The sequence below is a fragment of the Salvelinus sp. IW2-2015 genome, linkage group LG27 (genome assembly GCF_002910315.2).
Source record: "Salvelinus sp. IW2-2015 linkage group LG27, ASM291031v2, whole genome shotgun sequence".
Taxonomy (NCBI): Eukaryota; Metazoa; Chordata; class Actinopteri; order Salmoniformes; family Salmonidae; genus Salvelinus; species Salvelinus sp. IW2-2015.
The window spans coordinates 36,562,190-36,581,993 of record NC_036867.1 but is presented as its reverse complement, the minus strand read 5'-3'; the positions used below and the strand labels follow the sequence as shown (position 1 = coordinate 36,581,993).

General features: G+C 41.7%; 1 protein-coding gene across 1 annotated transcript; it reads left to right on the top strand.

The window, feature by feature from the left end:
- Nucleotides 1-10,305: 10,305 nt before the first annotated feature.
- On the top strand, nucleotides 10,306-19,527 carry LOC111953367 (SLIT and NTRK-like protein 6). Its single transcript, XM_070435555.1, is given in 3 exon segments — nucleotides 10,306-10,792; nucleotides 16,902-16,998; nucleotides 17,001-19,527. Coding segments are annotated over 3 exon segments (2,625 nt in total). The 5' UTR covers nucleotides 10,306-10,700; the 3' UTR covers nucleotides 19,437-19,527.
- Nucleotides 19,528-19,804: the final 277 nt, after the last annotated feature.

The window sequence follows — 19,804 nt, the reverse complement described above, 5'->3', positions numbered from 1 at the left end:
CTACCAAACAAACTTGTTGTCAGCACGCCAGGGTGCTACTTAAGTTACTCACAAGGGATTTTGGGTCGTGGATGACAAGGTGTTTGAGGAGTTTCTGATCAAATAACTAAACTATAATCCCCTCCTGTTGGCTCTAGTACGACTCTACTGCTTTCAGCAGGAATAGGCCTACTACATTGGGCCCCGGTGAGCTCTCTGATCTCTCTGATAAGTAGTCAAATCTTTTATGACCTTAATGGCGATCAAAACTGCTAATGTGAACAATTTTCGAATCCCACCACACATGCCTCCAAACCAAATCTTTGGCTTAATCTCCTCTCCCCGATGAACCTTTCTCTTTGTTTTAGCCTCGTCTGTCGCTAATGTCCTCAAACGCTTACCATTAGCGTCACAACAACTCCACACCGACGCCAGGTCTTATCTTTTGGACTCATTCTTTTCTTCCTGTGTACTCATCACTGGCTGGCTCTAAAGAGCAAGCCTCAAGCTGGAGTGACCCGCGCAGTCGTGCAGGGAACGCTAGTACCAAAGCCGTGAGTCATTTTAGAGATAAACGTTTGATGGCTCAGAGGAAGTGAAGGGAAGCTGTGGTGAGGGACGACCTCGGAAGCCAAACAGCCTGAGCTGGATTAGCATTCAAAGTGTTGCCAGTCAGTGTCCCAGGGTGACTTCCTGTCAACAGTCGGCAGATGAAAGCATTGCAATGGGAGGTGCTTACCTGCACCAACCGTGTGGTTGATGGAGGAGTAAAGGAGGGCCACAGGAGCAGACTCAATGGTTAGGATGCAGCACACAAGAAATCTGAGACAAGGTAACACCACCACACAGAAGGAAAGAGAGAGAGAGAGAATCACAGCGTATACATTTAAAACGTGCAGCAAACTCTACTGGCACATACGTTCTATGTGTGGAGAGGTGTGGGTGCTTTTAATGTCAATTTTAAGCGCTAGCAAACGTATTGTAATATTGTTCAAATTGATTCAAGAGCTTTTACCAAACACAGAAGCCCCCCCCCCCCCCACTGGACATATCTGTATGAATTTAGATGAGGCAAATACATCCAGAAATGGTTCTGCACACAATCACCATGCCTGAGAACATGCAGTATTTCCAGCACTCATCCACAGTGTGCACTGTGCAGTGTACACACAGGTAATTGCTGTGATTAAGCTGTGCAGTAGACAAAGCTAACAAAAGTGTGTATCTCCTCTCACTACGGGTCCCCTACACACATATAATGCATTTGAATGACAATAGTATGGATTTGAAGGCTCTACTGACTCTTAATTTTAAGATTAGCAAATTGTCACATGATATACGGTATTGTGTTATATAAGTTATATAAAATGTATTGCTTCACATCCAACCCTTGTTTTTGTTTGACGAGCAACATCAAAATCAAATAGTTTAGCTGCCAGCCATCTGCATGAGCAAACTTTGTACAGACAGACAGACAGACACAATTAAATGGCAGGATTGTATTATTGGAATATATCAATAAGTACATATGTAGTTCAGACAGAAAGTTCTAAAAGCTCAAATGCTATCCCAAATAAACAGTTCTCTGCTATGCTTTGTTTTGTACACTGCCCGAGTAGATACTGTTCAATCAGTAGGTGCAAGCAGCCACTGTAGTTTTGGATCCCTCATCCCCAAAGCTGCTCTCTGTTTGAATTTGTATGGCAAATCACCAGAAGGTGGCAATGCAAACCAATGGAAATATCATGCTTCCTGTGAATTTGATTTAGAAAGATCAAGCGTTGTAAAAGGAAGCATTAATCAAATCATCTGTGTCATTGAGAAAGCAACTACCATACTACTGGAGACATGTGCCTATTGTGCAAGCTGACAAAAACTTAGAAAAATACATGTTTGTGTATAATGTCACTGACTGAACCTAGATGTACTTTTAGATAAACAAGGCTTGTCTGGTGTGGTCGACCAGGGCAGGCTCTCAGACTATTGTGATTCAGTTGTAACCCAAGCCCCTTTAATTAACACACAACCTGTCTACTTACAGGACCAATGGACCGCGCCGCCCACCCATTACACAATGACCTAAATGGGACTAGAGAGGAGTCTATTACGAGAGGGGAGGACAGGMCAGAACAGACAGAGAGAGAGCAGCATGTGGTGTGAGGCCTTACCCTGAGGCTGTCCAGCCCTTCTACACGACCAATAGAAGCTGTCCACTCTCACTGATCTGCTTCTGTCCGCAATAAGCCACTTCCTGTCTAGAAACAGGAAGAGACACAAAAGTCAGTAAACATAGTAAAGTACACACAAAGGGCTTTCAATCACGTACAATAGAACACCAATTGTATYGGCGACCTTGGACCATACAGAGGTGTTTATTTTTAATTGAACAAGCCTCAGTGGGACAATAAACCGGATATTGCCAGGTAGTCATCTTTTGTCCTAGTCGGTGGAAGGAGAGATATTGCCAGGTACTCAAACTTTTGTTCTATTCAGTGGAAGGGGAGCTATAGTCTGTCACACGACTATTAGTGAGCAGCGTATCAAGTGAACGTCTCTGGGGTAATAAGTGTGTAGACAGGTGTCTCGTTGTCCAGTCTTCTGGAAAAGAACCACTAAAAAGCAATATCAATCTTACTGTGCACGCTGTTCTTATTTTTCGTGTAGTATGATTCTGCACAAAGAAAGCCTACCCTCGGTTTATCATATACGCATAGTCACTTTAACCATATCTACATGTACGTACTACCTCAATCAGCCCGACTAACCGGTGCCTGTATATAGCCTCGCTACTGTTATAGCCTCGCTACTGTTATTTTTCACTGTCTTTTTACTGTTGTTTTTATTTCTTTATTTACCTATTGTTCACCTAATAMCTTTTTTTTTGTTAGTTGCACTGTTGGTTAGAGCCTGTAAGTAAGCATTTCACTGTAAGGTTGTATTCTGTTGTATTCGGCGCACGTGACATATACACTTTGATTTGATGTGAGCTTGCTAAGTCAATAATAGGTTCATATTCAGCGGTGTGTAGCAGAGGTAATTTGGCGAACGAGGCTTGAATGATGACTAACCTCATACCTGAAGCCTGGAGACTTTAGTTCACTTCCAGTCAGAGTTAGTCTGGAGTTGCCTGGGTGACTCCCGTTTTGATATTCGGTCAGTCTCATTGGTGCATGTGACTCAGACCACTCAATTGATATCTGTCAGCCGTTGCAGAGAGGGGGAAGAGATGAAAGAGGGATTAAGTGTACCACAGGGTGTTTCCAAGATGTAGGTCTTCAGTCCTCATGCAAGGTTACCAACCACAAATCTCAATTCTCTTTCCTTGATTCCACAAGTCCTCTCTCCACACCTCCTTCTCAAATCACATTGGAGGTTCCTCCCGTCTGGCCTTCTCTGATGAAATTTGCGAAGGAAATGAGGAGATGCAAGAGACGAGGAGACACGAAGAATCAAGGAAATACAATTGAGATTTACCCATATACTTGTGTGTTAGGCAACCGTGCATGAGACCTGAAGACTCGTGTTAGCTGCCAGGGCTAATGCCTACGTCTTAAATTGTTCGCGGGTTCAACACATTCCACATGGTTTGATTAGTCACATTAAGCAGTAAACAAGAGCTCAACAGATCCAATACCGATCAGCTGATGTGCAACAATATACTGAAAAAAGTCCAACAGCCAACCTACTGTATTGCACCCTTGCAGCCTGAACATGACCTGAAAATATCACATTATGTGCTAGTGCCAGTGGGCCTGTGTAATCATGCCTATCCATCCGCTGTTGATGGAACAATTTGATCCAACTTCCTCATTCTCCCCCTTGTCCATTAAAGGTATTCTCCAAAATGCTTAATTTATTTCAAATGTTGCACTTCTGGTGATATTGTGGTGTTGATCCTTTTTGTCTCGAATGTTTGTGTATGCAATTTGTGTATGCTTTTTGCAATCATATTACTTTTGTGTTTTTCTACCTCAGGGTACATCGGTTGTGCTTTCCCAAATGAAAGCAGAGCTAACTTGGTCACACGCTGTGACGCTCATGGAAAACTTTTGTTTGCTTTTTCCTCACAGGTCACCTGCCCAAAGCTTTTCTGGACACAGAGATTGTTTTTCCCATAAATTCCCTTTATCTCTGTTCTCTGTTTGCAGATAACATATTTGTTCTGCCAACAATTCATCTCACTGAAGATTACATCCCAACAGATTTGCAACCACTGCAATGACCCAGACTGCACGTGCAGTCGAGCTGATAGACCAGCCACACACTCTCAGGATAGTATTATAAACACTATTTCCTCACAGCAGGTTTTCAAAGAAATTGTGCATTTCCGTACTATAAAAACAACAAAATCCCCTTAGAGAGTGCTATATTTGATCCACTCTATTATCTATTAGTAATGTCTATATGATGCTGCCTAYATAAAACAAGAGATATGTGCAAGGGGATCTACAATGTATTGATGCTCTAAGGTAATACTGCATCAATGAGTGGCACCGCAAAATGTATTGAATTACAACATCTAGACTTGCTTAACAACTGTAGGTATTTACAATGTTCAATGGGAATACTATACCAGACAAATCAAATCAAGTGTAATTACAAACAATCATGATATGTCATAAAGAAGGAGAAAGATAACCCTTAGAGATGTTATTTGCTATTGGACAGGAAACACAACTCACTATACCAAACCTTCACGTTCACTTCCCTCATCATTGGTAGCCTTCGAGCTAATTTGAACTTTGACACAAGCAACATCAAAACATATACAGCATGCTACAGCCTAGTGTTTTGTTGATATGCATCATAATATAGTTAAATGCTTGTTATTTGGAATAGAGTCAGAAAGCAGTAGTCATGTTTGAAATACTCTGTTGTAATTAAATTGGGATTTAAGAATAGATCACAGAACAATCTGCTGTGGCTCATTTACCATCTTTCAGACAAACTTTTTGGTTTGCTGTGGAGATGTTCCACTGTTTTATTCCAAATGGTCCTCAACTGATGCTTCAGAAAAACAAATCAACCATATCAGTGACAAGGCAGCAGTAGGCCTGGGGTATATTGACTAGGGACCGAACTGAAGCAATGTGGCCGAAACGAGAAGGGCCCTTTCTGACCTTTGTTGTCTAACAACAAATAGGTGATTTTGTTTTTCTGTTGCAAAACGTTTGTTATGATGCAAAAACATTTTGATACGTGTCCGCAAATGAATAAACACATGGGCCGTTCATTTCGATCATGATAGGCAGAGTCCTATCTTGAGATGTACACTGAGTGTACAAAACATTAAGGATACCACCCCCCTTTTGCCCTCAGAACAGCCTCAATTCGTCAGGGCATTGACTCTACAAGGTGTCAAAAGCGTCCCACAGGGATACTGGGCCATGTTGACTCCAATGCTTCCTTTTTATGTCAAGTTGGCTGGATGTCCTTTGGGTGGTGGACCATTCTTGATACACACAGGAAACTGTTGAGTGGCACCTACTACCATACCCCGTTCAAAGGCACTTCAATATTTTGTCTTGCCCATTCACCCTCTGAATGGTGCACATAGACAATCCATGTCTCAATTCTATTAAATCTTTAAAATCCTTCTTTAACCTGTCTCCTCTCCTTCATCTACACTGATTGAAGTGGATTTAACAAGTGACATCAATAGCTTTCACCTGTATTCACCTCATCAGTCTGTCATTGAAAGAGCAGGTGTCCTTAATGTTTTATACACTCAGTGTATGTCTGCAGTGCAACACATCTCCCATTGATATTGACATTGGGATTTACAATGCAATTAAGGGGATGTCTGAGTCACATAATCACATCTTAAGTTAGTATCTACGAAGTGTCTCAGAGTAGAAAATTGGTTGTAAGTGCTGAAAATAGACATTTTACTCCTACTCTCATGGGTAAAAATAAAAGCTATGCATGAAGCCTGTTTAGTCATAAGACTCCCATCTAGTTGACAGATATTTAGGAGACCTCATGAGCTGGCCTAACCAGTTAAGAGTTAGCAGCAAGTGTCTTGATAATAGAAAAAGGCAGTGAGTCAGTGGTTCCTGCRCTACATGCAATTGCTTTGGAGTTGTTGAAAGAATGTTTGGCTATTTCTATATGATCAACCCCTAAATAATCTAGACCTACATGCAACAGCATCTCCTGCACTTGACAATGATTTCAAGTGAGGCCTATTCCACACGATAGGCCTAAATACCTAGAACCACAAGGCTAATACACGAACAGGTTGATTTCTTTCAATTATTGGATTACCTACGTTATGTTATTTCAAGTTATACCTATTGAGCGCAATATCACGTTGTTAAAAAATATGCCTAAATTGGGCATGCCACTTGAAGGAATCTACGGCTTATGTTAACTTTGATTCTGTTTGATTAATATGACAGACCTTTCAAACGTTGTATGCAACATTATCGGCAAGTTACTTGATGCCTAGTGTTCCAAAGCGATTTAGCGTTATTAAATGGTGTGATAGAAGAGCGTATTGTTATATCGGTAATATTGTCAAGATTTCGCTTTTAACAACCATCAGAATTGATACAGAAAAAGGTTATGCATGCCAACATATCAGGCAAGAATAAAGAGTAGGCAAAGTGATCAACTGACATTATTGACCCCTTTAATAAATAAAAAATTCAAACATTATGGACTAAATGTTCAAATCATGTTGCTGCTGGATTATTTTGCTGTGACAATATAGGGCAAATTAAGATCCTATCATTGTGGTAACTTTGTGGTACCTCAAACTGTCATGAGAGAGAGATGAGAGTTGACTTTACTGTCTGAGCAGTGTCTTAACATCATCCTAAAACCTACTCTGAGCTGGGAGTTTTTTTGGTCCTAAAACAGGTTTTTAAAAGGATTCCTTAGGACCTTTTTTGAAACCCTTTGTGGATGTGGCCACCTGGATTTATAGAACCTGTATGTCACATTGTTAGTGTCTGCCTCTGATGATTGAAACTGAAAAGGTCAGAATTTCAACTGAGTCTGGACATGTCTTCATGCATTCCTGTATGCTGAGAATCTGTTATTRCACTGCCAATGCACAGTAATACTCATAACCTATACATTTTGTTGTACTATTTGCTAGTGTTGGATGCATGATTTCTATGAGATTATTATTAACATTTTTATAAAAGATTACAGTAATATAATACMATTATGATTTTCTCAAAAGTTTACATTGTGATGACAMATTCCATCTAATTACTACAATAAATCAAATGTTCCCACACTTCTGGCATCAGAGAGAAGTAAAGGAATGTTTATTTTCTTTTCCTACCCTACCGTATCACCATCAATTAGATAGAAAACAATCCTCTGTCAATGTAGCTAATGCTTTACTGGATTGTGAAACTCTGCCAGGACAGGTTATTCTACTAGTTACTGAGAATGCGACAAGTTGGGGCCTGGTTCCTGTGTATGTGTCTCTCATCATAGGAAATGATGTGCTCACTTCACTAACCTCACTCATCTCACATCCCTCATCGTCATAATTTCATGTTTGATGGAGGCTGGTTCTTGAAACCAGTTCCGTAGATAGGCTCTCCGTCATGTCACCAATATGTCTCTGTAAACGAAACAGAGAAAATATATAATGGAACTGTCAGAAGAAGCTGTCATCTAAAGCTTTTGAATTGACATACAGTATATAATACTTAGTGTATATAGGCATCAGTTGATACCATTTTTCATCACAAATAAAGATAGGCGGCCACCTTGACTGTCCCCTTGTCACGCCCTGACCTTAGAGATCCTTTTAATTCTCTATTTGGTTAGGTGAGGGTGTGACTAGAGTRGGTAGTCTATGTTTTCTATTYCTTTGTTGGCCGGGGATGGTTCCCAATCAGAGGCAGCTGTCTATCGTTGTCTCTGATTGGGGATCAWACTTAGGCAGCCTTTTTYCCACCTGTAGTTTGTGGGATCTTGTTTTTGGAACTGTGCTGTTTAGCCCTACTAGACGTTACGTTTCGTATTTGTTGTTGTTTCGGTGTYCATTTAATAAATTAAAATGCACGCCTACCACGCTGCACCTTGGTCTGATCCTTCCATCGACGAACGTAACACCCCTAAAGATACATATATTAGTACACACTGTAATTGATTGTCTGTGATCTCTACTATCAAAATGTGATATACAATATCACTGTGTTAGGGTATAAGTTTAACATGTTTACCCTGAATATGATCTTTGAACTCATTTGGGGGGTCTGGGTTGATGTTATACCAGTTTACAGACACCTGTGTTGCCTACTCAGATTAAAATCCCAGTATTTTATTGTTTCCCAGTTTCTTTTTATTTCTACAGGGTGAAGTGGGGTTCTCATGGAAAATGGCCAGTAGTGACATGCCTACGAGGAAGACAAAAAGGATCAGTGGGGGGTAGCACGGTTGAGTCAGACTGTGACAGTGTGTGGGGAGAGTCAACAAAAACAATGAGGCACATCGTGCCTTCAGGTAAAAAAAAAAAAAAAAACTCTCAACAAATGTAGAACTTCCAGTGAGATTCGGTTTGCTCAAAGGTGCTATATTTGCATCACCATACGAAAACACTGGAGCTAGACAGCTGGGCTCTAAACTTTSTGTGATACCTGCATATTGATATTTTGTCAGATATTTACCTGAAAGGCTGAAATTCAATCGATAGTGGATAATGTCTCAAACCACAGAAAACATACAAGTGTGATAATGCACACAAACGTAAACAGTCCACATCTGTGATTCAAACAACAAGCCCAATGGCTTTGATTGAATTCTAGCTATATCTTCAAATATTGAACCAGTCTCATTCAAATACTTCCAAGACCTCTACTTTCGAAAGCTGTTCATGAGTAGTTAGTGAGGATTCAGATAACTGTTATTTACTTAACGGGGGGACAAATTCTGATTCAAATGAGATGTTACGAAGCAGTAAACCAAATGAACAAATGTTGGACTAAATAATCCAACTGCAGATGGATTATTCCAGGTGTTATCTAAATATATCTTACCCCATGAGAGTATAATATTGTAAGTGAAGCCCAATGCATCTTCAGGTCAGACAATCATTCTTTGAACATCTTCAGATCAGACAATCATTCTTTGAACATCTTCAGATCAGACAATCATTCTTTGAACATCTTCAGATCAGACAATCATTCTTTGAACAGTTTCCAAATGCGCCTGGCACAATCAGACAGAGATCTAGTAATGGTATAACTGTGAGATTCAATTGGAGTCAGATCCCATCCAAGCTCATGCACTACTGACCAGAAAATCCAACCATTGATCTTTCACATAGGATGAAGTATGCACAGGGTTCAATCTGTTTGTATGTATAGGCCATTGTATCATAGACTGTGAACGGACAGTCGTTATAAGGATGGTTCCTTAGCTGTCTTAGCTTCAGACCTTCACACATAACTTCCATTGTATGAGGYCTCAGTGAGTGACAGGTAGAATTGTAATGGAAAGAATACACTAACTGGTAGCGTTGATGGAATGTAAATAACCAATAATATGTATCTATGTGCTCTCAGGATGAGAACACATTGTCAATGCGGGTGTCCTAAACACTTTTACATTGCATTATTCATGACAACTGTCCAACATGTCAACTGTCTTTAATATCTAGTGGGTGAAACCATATCCATTGTCTCCTGTTATTTTGAGCATTAATAAAATATGATGTGTTGAACACCTAGCATACTGCTAGCTTCCCTGATAGGAACTGTAAAAAGCCAGCCAAGGTGAGGGTTTATTTTACTATAAAACAGAGAGTTCATGAGAACAGGCAACACATGTAAACACCTTTACAAGGTAACCTCTGAGCAGTAAACATTCCTTGTAGTTCACTTGAAATAGTAGGATTCATGCTTACCACGCATAGCCATAAAGCACACGCCTGCACATGCCTACACACGCCTACACACGCCTACACACACACACACACACACACACACACACACACACACACACACCTACCATTTAAATACTTTAGAATCTGCGATTTCTGACAGTTGCATGACCCAAAGTGATATTCACTGTGATCAAGGCTCTCAGGAAAGATTTCTGTTTCCCCAAAACAGTAATCTTCACACAAACAAAAACATAAATAAAGCAGATCAATAAGTGACATTACAGATGCAGATGAATCTCTAATGAATCTATATATACACATTCGAAATAATTATATTATATCAACATTCGTAGGGCTACTGTGGGCAACCTGACATTCAGAACCAGATACTGATCTCCTAAACGCGTTCCACAACGCCATTCAATGCCATAAAAGTCAGTGAGTCTCGGGGGGGAGGAGCCCAGAACAACTACAATACTTCGGAGCTTTACACGGCTCAAAAGCATGCAAATTCTAAGGAACAGTATTCCAAAAAGGCTCTACAGTTACACTCACCCTTCAGTGGCTGGTAACTTATCAGAAGAAGTTAACAGAGAGGATGGACCAGGGAGAATAATAAGGATCTACATGAATTAATTAATTAATCAAAGATAAATTGGAAAGGCCAACACATCCCACAATTGCCTCGGACGGGTCGTGTCGGGTTGAACACTTTGCAATATCACGGAAATATCGGCATTGTAAACGCCGACAGTCTAGTACTAAAACAAGAGGTGACAAAAGTAAACGTTATTTACACCAGTATGCCTAGCCTATTCTCTAAAGAAGATGCTGTGAAATTTAAATAAACAGTTTGAGGGGACTTTTGATGATTCGCATCCTTACGTCTCCACATGGATCAACCTCTCTAACCCAAGCATCCTTTGGATTAGCCACAGTCTTTCTCACTCTGCACAACGGGTAAGTAGCCTATCATATCATCCGAACAAGAAGTCTCAYAACTGTAATAAATTCGTTACTTACTTCTCAAATTAGTTTGTTGACAACCTTTCTTTAGACTGGTAGGACATACAGTCACTTGAACTTCCTGCGTCTATCTTGTGTGGTATCCAGGTGTCCGTTCGATATGTCGAGGCTTGTTCGGACTAGCTGGAGCTGAAGCTGGGAGCTCGCTTTCCTCCAAATAACCTGCAGACATATCGATTTTATTATATTGTTATTTTAACGTCCGGTGTGTTCTGGCCAATGCTTTGTGTTTTTAGAGATTGCAGTTGGAAAGACAACTTAAAAAATTGTAATCCTCCATTTGCAAATKTAATTGTCTGATTCAATACGTGTTTAGTTTGTGAGGGCAGTTGAATTACTCGAAATCAAACTGCTAAAGTAACGTTACACCTGGGTCGACAGACACGTTCAGGTATTTTACGCGCACCTGGCGCACCGCCATGCATTACATTCAGCCGTACGTACTGCAAATCTCCAGCAACGCATAGATTTACCCTACTACAATGAATCGTCCTTGGAACATGTAAAATGATTCAGCATATGCTCACCTAAAATGTTTCCTAGCGATTTCCATTGGTAATAATAGCACACACTAGTCTTACCATTTTACTTGACTCAAAATGTATTTGTGCAGACGTTCTCATTTCAACATGTTTTGTGTGTAAATCAGTCAAGTTAGGCTACCACATAAATGGGGGGCATTTATAACATCAATCTAACATGGAAGGTACCTCCATGCAACCAGAATGCAATTACTCAGCTGTGCACTGTAACTGCAGATGGAATATAGTTTGGTAATGTATAAAATATGCAGGCCTAGGTTTTAAATTAACTACATTGTAGACATAAGTGTAGAAGAATATAATACATTGGGTAAAAGTAGAACCGAATGGAATATTACTATGGATTCCATTTAAGTGCACGGTCTTTGAGCTAAAGGATGACCAAGTTGAGTTGGTCATCACATTTATGCACTCACTGTGCATTGAAATCTAACTTAAAACATGAAGAACGTGGTTACAATATATGGTTATTGTGCTACATTGTATTCATGCTCTGGTAGGATCATGTAAATTCCCATGTGGACTGTTCACCCGTGAACACTCCCACTAACTGTATTCCTGGTTAGGCAAGTCATTAAGTATTAATTAATGGAGGTGCAAATCAAGGCACATCCACAACATTGTTTATTTGTCATATTTCAGAACAGGGTTATTTTTTAATGCTTAAATGATGCTACCCAGACCGTAGAGTTTGTCTTTTTTCCCCCCAAGAACAGGAAACAAACAAACACACAAACCTTATGAAATAGTTGCAATGGAACAGAGAGTGAGTGACCTTTCGTCTGTCTTGAGTGGGTGTGTAATTATCATCCTTGGACTGTGGGACTGAGGACCATGGTGACGTCTCTATAGATGCATGTGGGAGTAGTGGTTTCCCTGTAGGGCAAGCACATCACTTCCAATACACTGGAATAGAGAACTGTCCTTCCATTAATTGACCTGGGAACATTGTGCAGAGGTCCTCTACCGGGTTCATATTCGTGCACACAATACGGTTTGCAGAAGCTCCTAATTTGCTCTCGTGGCTCTCAAGTTGAGTTGCTCTCTGCCTTGCCTCCCTTAGAGTCCTTCAGCCATGAGCGTAGCATCCGGTGTGCAGCCGTAACATCCTCTAGTCTAGCCTCTAATCTGCTGGCTAAGCTACTTCTGTATAGAGACACTGTGGCCCTTATCTTTCAACACTATGTCTCCATAATAGAACTAAATAAGCAATTAGAGGTCATGTTGTCTTATGGTGAACATACACTGAGTATACCAAATATTAGGAACACCTTCCTAATATAAAGTTGCACCCCCTTTTGCCCGGGGCATGGACTCTACAAGGTGTCGAAAGCGTTCCACAGGGATGCTGGCCCGTGTTGACTCCAACGCTTGGCACCTACTACCATACCTGTTCAAAGGCACTTCAATCTTTTGTCTTGCCCATTCACCCTCTGAATGGCACACATACTTGAGACCCTGTCTCAATTGTCTCAAGTCTTAAAAGTCCTTCTTTAACCTGTCTCCTCTCCTTCATCTACACTGATTTTGAAGTGGATTTAACAAGTGACATCAATAAGAGATCATAGACGGACCAGGTGAATCCAGTTGAAAGCTATGTCATGGAAAGATGTGTTGTCCACTCAGTGTGTATGTCAATACACAAATGCCAATACCATACACCATGCAGAAATACATAACATCACAGCACTTATCTATCCAGAGGGGCCATTTGAATCATGGTGTTGATTTGAAACTGGCAAGTTGGTGTACGTGACTTGAACATGTCATTTTGTTTTGAGTTGGGTTTAAGTGTTCTAATCTTGGCTTGTGTAATGGATCTACACAGATTCAAAGGATGCCAACAACTAGGCTACGTTAGGTCATTTCAACGTCACGTGGTTTTAGATGATGCTTCTGTAGAAAACAAGATGTGTCGTTGAGACTTTTACTGTCACTACTTTGTGTGGTGATGAAAAATTGTCACTTGCCAAAGTTATTTATCATGAGTCATTTAAAGTTGACAAGTTTTACAAGATCTCCCAGGTTTGGGCATGTCTGTGGTTTTGGTCATGCAGCTCAGTGCTATTATGATAGATTCTCTTCCTTTTACCTTAATGACTTGAGTAAAGACAACTCTTAAACAAGTGATGAGTCTTCTATAATCCAATGACTGCTTCTGTCAGTGTTTGTGATATTCTCAAATGGTCTCATCCAAAGTCTCCTTTAAAACAGAATAATACTAACTAGGGAGTAAGGGAGGGGTATTCCTTTAGACCAGATTCTGCAGTGTTTTACATTACTGCAGAGCCAAGTGCCTTGATTGTGACAATGATTCGCACATCTGCAGATATCTTTCTTGCAAAACATATTTAAAGTCACTTGGTACATCTGACTGATAATCCTTGTGAAAAACAATTGCACCAAATGAGTTAAACAGACCATTTGAAATGCACGCCTGCTAATTCGGCTTTACCGGGGGAGCTGGGTGCCCCCCTGTCGCGCTGCTATTATTAGCTTATCTCGCATATGCTCGCTATCAACGAGGAGGGGCCCACCAGCCGAGCGCAATGTGAAGATATGTGCTGCATTGTTTATTGTGGCAAGTCGTGTGCACGGTGTGTCTAGATCGAATGAGGCACATCTCAAGCATCTCGTTCGGAGGGATCAGCTGGTGGTGTGTGTGTGTGTGTGTTGTTGTGTGTGGTTGTGTGTGTTGTTGTGTGTGTGTGTGTGTGTGTGTGTGTGGTGTGTTGGTGTGTGTGTGTGTGTGCTGTAAGATTGGCCGCCTGAGTGGAGCTGGGTTCGCAGCTGACGTGAATGTAACATCATGGACGCCTGCTATCGCTCATCCGCTGTGTGTCCGTTATCAATGCTTTTGGGGGCATCAGTGTTTGGTTGTATAATGGATGACATTGCTGTGGAAAGACCACCTGCTCTGGAAGAAATGCCAAAATATGGAATATTTTGGGTATATTTCTGTGAAGGCAAAGCCTCTGTTGATAGTGTTAAAGACACATCTTGGCCATTCCATTTTAAAATATTGCAAAATACTGAAGCCTTTCATAACCACCCATAATTATACAGTGAGTGGACAAAACAGTAGGAACACCTTCCTAATATTGAATTACACACCCTTTTGCCCTCAGAACAGCCTCAATTAATTGGGGCATGGACTCTCCAAGGTTTGAAAGCGTTCCACAGGGATGCTGGCCCATGTGACTCCAATGCTTCACACAGTTGTGTCATGGCTGGCTGTATCCTTTGGAGAGTGGACCATTCTGATACACACAGGAAACTGTTGAGTGGGAAATACCAAGCAGCGCTGCAGTTCTTGACACTCAAACCGGTGCGCCTGGCACCTACTACCATACGCGGTTCAAAGGCACTCCACAATCCATCTCTCATGTCTCAAGGCTTAAAATCCTTCTTTAACCTGTCTCCTCCCCTTCGTCTACACTGATTGGAGTGATTTAACAGGTGACATCAATAAGCGATCATAGCTTTCCCCTGGATTCACCTGGTCAGTCTGTCATGGAAAGAGCATGTTTTGTACACTGAGTGATAAACAAAAAGTAGTCTTGTTTTTGTTGATGGTGTAGAAGTAACAGTAAAGTAGCAGTAGCGCTAGCGCTGTATCCTGCGTCTGCAATGCTTAGAGGCAGAAAAGAGCAGCTATATGAGATAATGATTGACGCTTTAGCATATGTCATTCCCTTTACGGAGGATGAGTCAACAAGGCTATATCATGCAATGTAACCTGCTCTGCTCAGGCAGAGGAGAAGCATTAGGAGCATCAGTCACAAGCAAACAATGGTCTCAAACGCAATAGCTGTATTATCTGAAAGCTATGCAGGTTACATTGCCATGACTTAATAACAGGGTTGATACACTACATTGTGTATACGCACCACTGTGACATTTACATTTGAGTCATTAGCAGCACTCTTATCTAAAGCGACTTACAGGAGCAAAATAGGGTTACGTGCCTTGTTCAAGGACACCTCGGCAGATTTTCCCACCTAGTCAGCTCAGGGATTCGAACCAACGACCTTAAGGTTACTGGCTCAACGTCCTTAACCACTAAGGTTACCTGCCGCGGTTATGTTTAATACACCATCAGCGATGCAGGATAAGGGTGCGATGGAACCATCAAGCAGAACCCCATTTTGGCGCGAGCACTCTGCCTAACAGATTGCACTTGAGAGCAATATGAAGCACAAGAGCAAACAGTGTGAAGACCTATTTGTCGGCGATATATGGACCAGGATCATTGTGTATACTACAAGGGCCGCAGGGACGAGTGATAACGTTTTATTTCCGAGGTTTCTCGCTCTTTTTCTTTCGTTCAGAATGCACCGTTTTCCAGTAATTGTTTTTATTGACCTCTTACTAGCACAGTAACTGCTTGGTGATGAGTTGGCCCTTGCTTACGTGCACGAGAAGGCATTATAAGGCTTCACTGGCCTCCAATGGATCTGTGTAGTCGCTTCGCCAAAAAAGCTATACACATTTGATTCTGAAAATAGATGTGGGGCTGTTTTTCCACTATCCACACCCTGTGTCATCCATGTGTATAATACCACCCAGTTACTTTTTCAAAGTATACATTTCTTTTTTTATTGGGTAAAAAATCGTAGATTTTTAACTCTACCCCCCCCCCAACCCACATGAAGCATTTAGTGATAAAGCATTCAGTCTTCGATCAGTGTACTTTTTTTTCTCCACCAATGCAGTGCAGAGCTGTCATCCAACAGTGAGGCCTGTCACTAACCGCACAATACACCCAACCTACAGTATCAAGCTAGTTCGGTATCTAGGGAGAATCAATGAAATAGCACCGCTTCGTGTGATGATCACACATTGCTGTCTGAGAGATTTCCAAGAAGAAAATTGCATGGGTGAGAAAATAATGTTTGCTCATTTGAGGGGAAAAAAGTATTTTATTGATGCTACCTGTTCTTTAGTTAAAAACATGGATCAAATCCATTCTAGCCATACCCATTGTATTATTTAAACAGATGAAGTTTTCTACATTACCTTGTATATGAGGTATTGTGGCATAAACACCATTCCAATGTTCACTAGGCCATGCAGTTTAAAGAATATGAATTCCTCACATTCCTTCCAAGATAAACTGTATGCTCCCTTCATGCATTTGATACATCAAAAAGGCAATTGTATTTTATTGCATTCAATGCATAATTCATTTTGAAGTTAATTGTGTATTCAGTTTCAAGTTCATTTCTATACTGTGAGAATTGCATTGACCTTATAATCCAGGATTAAAAGTGTATGCACAGTTCAGAAAGAATGGGTGAATGTGTTTTCTATAATTGGTGACCATGCTTTATTGTCTGTCTGAAGGGACTGATAATCTAATCAAAGTAGTTAAGATACTTATAGAAAAAATATATAAACAAATACTTGTGATTATTGATTTAACCTATATTTTAGTGTTTTTCCAATTCCATTCCTGTTGGTAACATCTCCCTCCCTCCCTCCCTCTTTCTGTGTTGCAGATACAACGGACAGAAAATGCTACCCTGCATCGTTTTCCTTTGCTCATTTTTCACTGCTGCTTGTTTCAAAAGCATCCAGCCCTCCAAGGCACTTATCCTAGTGAATCCTTGACTCATTGTGTACTGTGTGAAGAAAAAGATGGCATCCTGTATCTTAACTGTGAGGAGAGAAATATCAGCAAGATCTCCCAAATCAAAGTGCCGTCAGCTCTACCTTTCCACCTCAATCTGTACAAAAAYGACTTGGTGGAGTTGCRKGCAGAAGACTTGGAAGRTTTAAAGAATGCCGTTTCACTTCATCTCGGGGCTAATAGCATACAAGAGCTTGAACCTGGSGTCTTTAGTGCACTGGGCTCCTTGAAGAAGCTCCACATCAACAGTAATTTCCTGGTCATGTTGAAGGAAGACACTTTTCACGGCTTGGTAAATTTGGAGTTTCTCCAGGCGGACACAAACTTCATCCGYGTGGTCGAGCCGGGGGCATTCAGCAAACTCATCCGCCTCAAAGTTCTGATCCTCAACGACAACGYCATCGAGTTTCTTCCCAGCAATATTTTCCGGTTTGTTCCGCTCACCCACTTGGACCTGCGGGGGAACCAGTTACAGACCCTGCCTTAYGTTGGCTTCCTGGAGCACATTGGGCGGATCATGGAGCTTCTTCTGGAGGACAACGACTGGATGTGCGATTGTGAGATCCTTCACCTGAAGATCTGGATGGAGAACATGCGGGCCCAGTCGGCCATTGGGGAGGTGGTCTGCAGCAGCCCCCAMCASCTCAGGGGCACCATCCTRGCCAAAATCAAACGGGATGTTCTCTGCCCYTCTCACGCYGATATCAACTTAGAGGAGCCTTCCAAGTCACTGGACATGGTGGTCACTCCGTCTTCCAAAGTGGCAGAGATTCCGAAGTTRGAGGRCGCCAAGGAYGACGYAAAGATTCCGACACCTGCTTATGTTCCAGGGAGTCCTTGTGTGGAMCACTGTTCTTGTCACAGTCACCCTGTGGCTGGGTTTTTAATGCATTGTCAGGACAGAGGRATTCAACGGATTTCAGATATTGGAATACTTGRGCAAAGCCCYACCAAGCTGGTGCTCACAGGAAAYATGATTCAGAGACTGTTGAAATATGACTTKGTCACATATGAYGGTTTGGAGTTATTGAATTTAGCCAACAATCGAATYGATTACATTGACAATGAAAYTTTTCTCAGCTTAAGCAATTTGAAAAAACTTTATCTCAAYGGCAACAGAATTGAAACCCTTTCCGCRACCATGTTCATTGGACTCCACAACCTTGAATACCTATATTTGGAATATAACATTATCARAGAAATTGTTCCAGGAGCTTTTAATCCTTTGCCAAATCTCAAACTCTTGTCTTTGAATAACAATCTGCTGACTAGTCTCCCATTGCAGATATTTCGCAAYRTGCCCCTCACCAAACTGAACCTRAGAAAAAATCTGCTCATGCACCTGCCTGTTAGCAACGTGCTGGACCAGCTTGACTCTTTAGAGCAGATTTATTTAGAGGACAACCCCTGGGACTGCAGCTGTGACTTAGTCAGTCTCAAACAGTGGGTTGAGAAGCTGAGGAAGGACACAGTCGTAGGCTCCATTTTGTGTCACACACCGAGAAAAGTGGCGAAGGCTGAGCTGAGAGCCCTCAGAAACGAGTTGCTGTGCCCCGGCCTAGTGACCTACTCCTTGCCCACGGACGTGGACGAGAGCGCGACAACCACAGTGGCGACTGACGGCACTAGGAGCGGTTTCTTCAGCTCCATCACAGACTCAGTTCCACTCTCCGTTCTGATCCTTAGCTTGCTCGTCACCTTCCTCATGGTCATCTTCTGTTCGGCGGGGATCGTGGTTTTCCTCGTGCACAGACGGCGAAGGAGGGTGAAGAAGAAACAGGCGGAGGAGCAGCCGCGGGAGAGCAGCAGCCCCATCCACCTGCAATACAGCATGTACGGCCAGAAAACCACACACCACACACTGGSGCAGAGGACCGGAAGCACCSTGTACGACGAGCGCTCACACAGCCCCATCRTCCAGATCTGCCGCAACCCCACCTACTGCACTCAGCATAAAGAATATGAGWCCGACCTCAATGAACTGGACGAACCAAAGCACAYCTGTCGTAGCATCATGGAGACAGAGAATACTTCCCCTCTCACAGGCTCTAATTTGAAGTTCAGAGCTGTGACGTCCGACTGCCCAACTGAGTTCGTAACACTCGGCGATGCGAGCTCCCTCTATAAAAACATACTAGAGAGGGAGAGGGTTAGGGAGCTGCAGCAGCTCGGAATTACTGAATACCTCCGGAAAAACATGTCCCAGCTGCAACCAACGGTAGAGATGCAGGTCCCAGGATCAGGACACCACGAGGAACTGAAATTAATGGAGACTATTATGTTGTCGAGACCGCGGAAGGTCATGGTGGAACAAACGAAAAATGAGTACTTTGAACTCAAAGCTAACCTACACACCGAGCCAGATTATTTGGAGGTTCTGGAGCATCAAACTGCGTTTAACTGATAGAAAAATACAATTCATGGTTTTATATTCAACTCGAGAAGTGCCTTGTCCAAAACTGCCATCTTATATTTTCACAATCTAAGACCTACATATCCCACAGCGGTCTTGGACACACAAGTCATTTGTAGCACAGAATGTACTGTATAATTATCTATTTTTTTGTTATTTTGTTTTCCTATAGACATACCGCACTTGAAGTTGCTGATATAACAGATATTTTGCCCAAATGTAATTATCGGGAAGGCAAATAGGTACTGCAGGGGTACGTTTTTGTTACCAGTTCAACTTAGATCTTTGGCAGGCCTCAATGTTTTCCATCAGCTCTGTCAGGTTGTTTCCATCATATGCCATAATCAGCATGCTCAAAG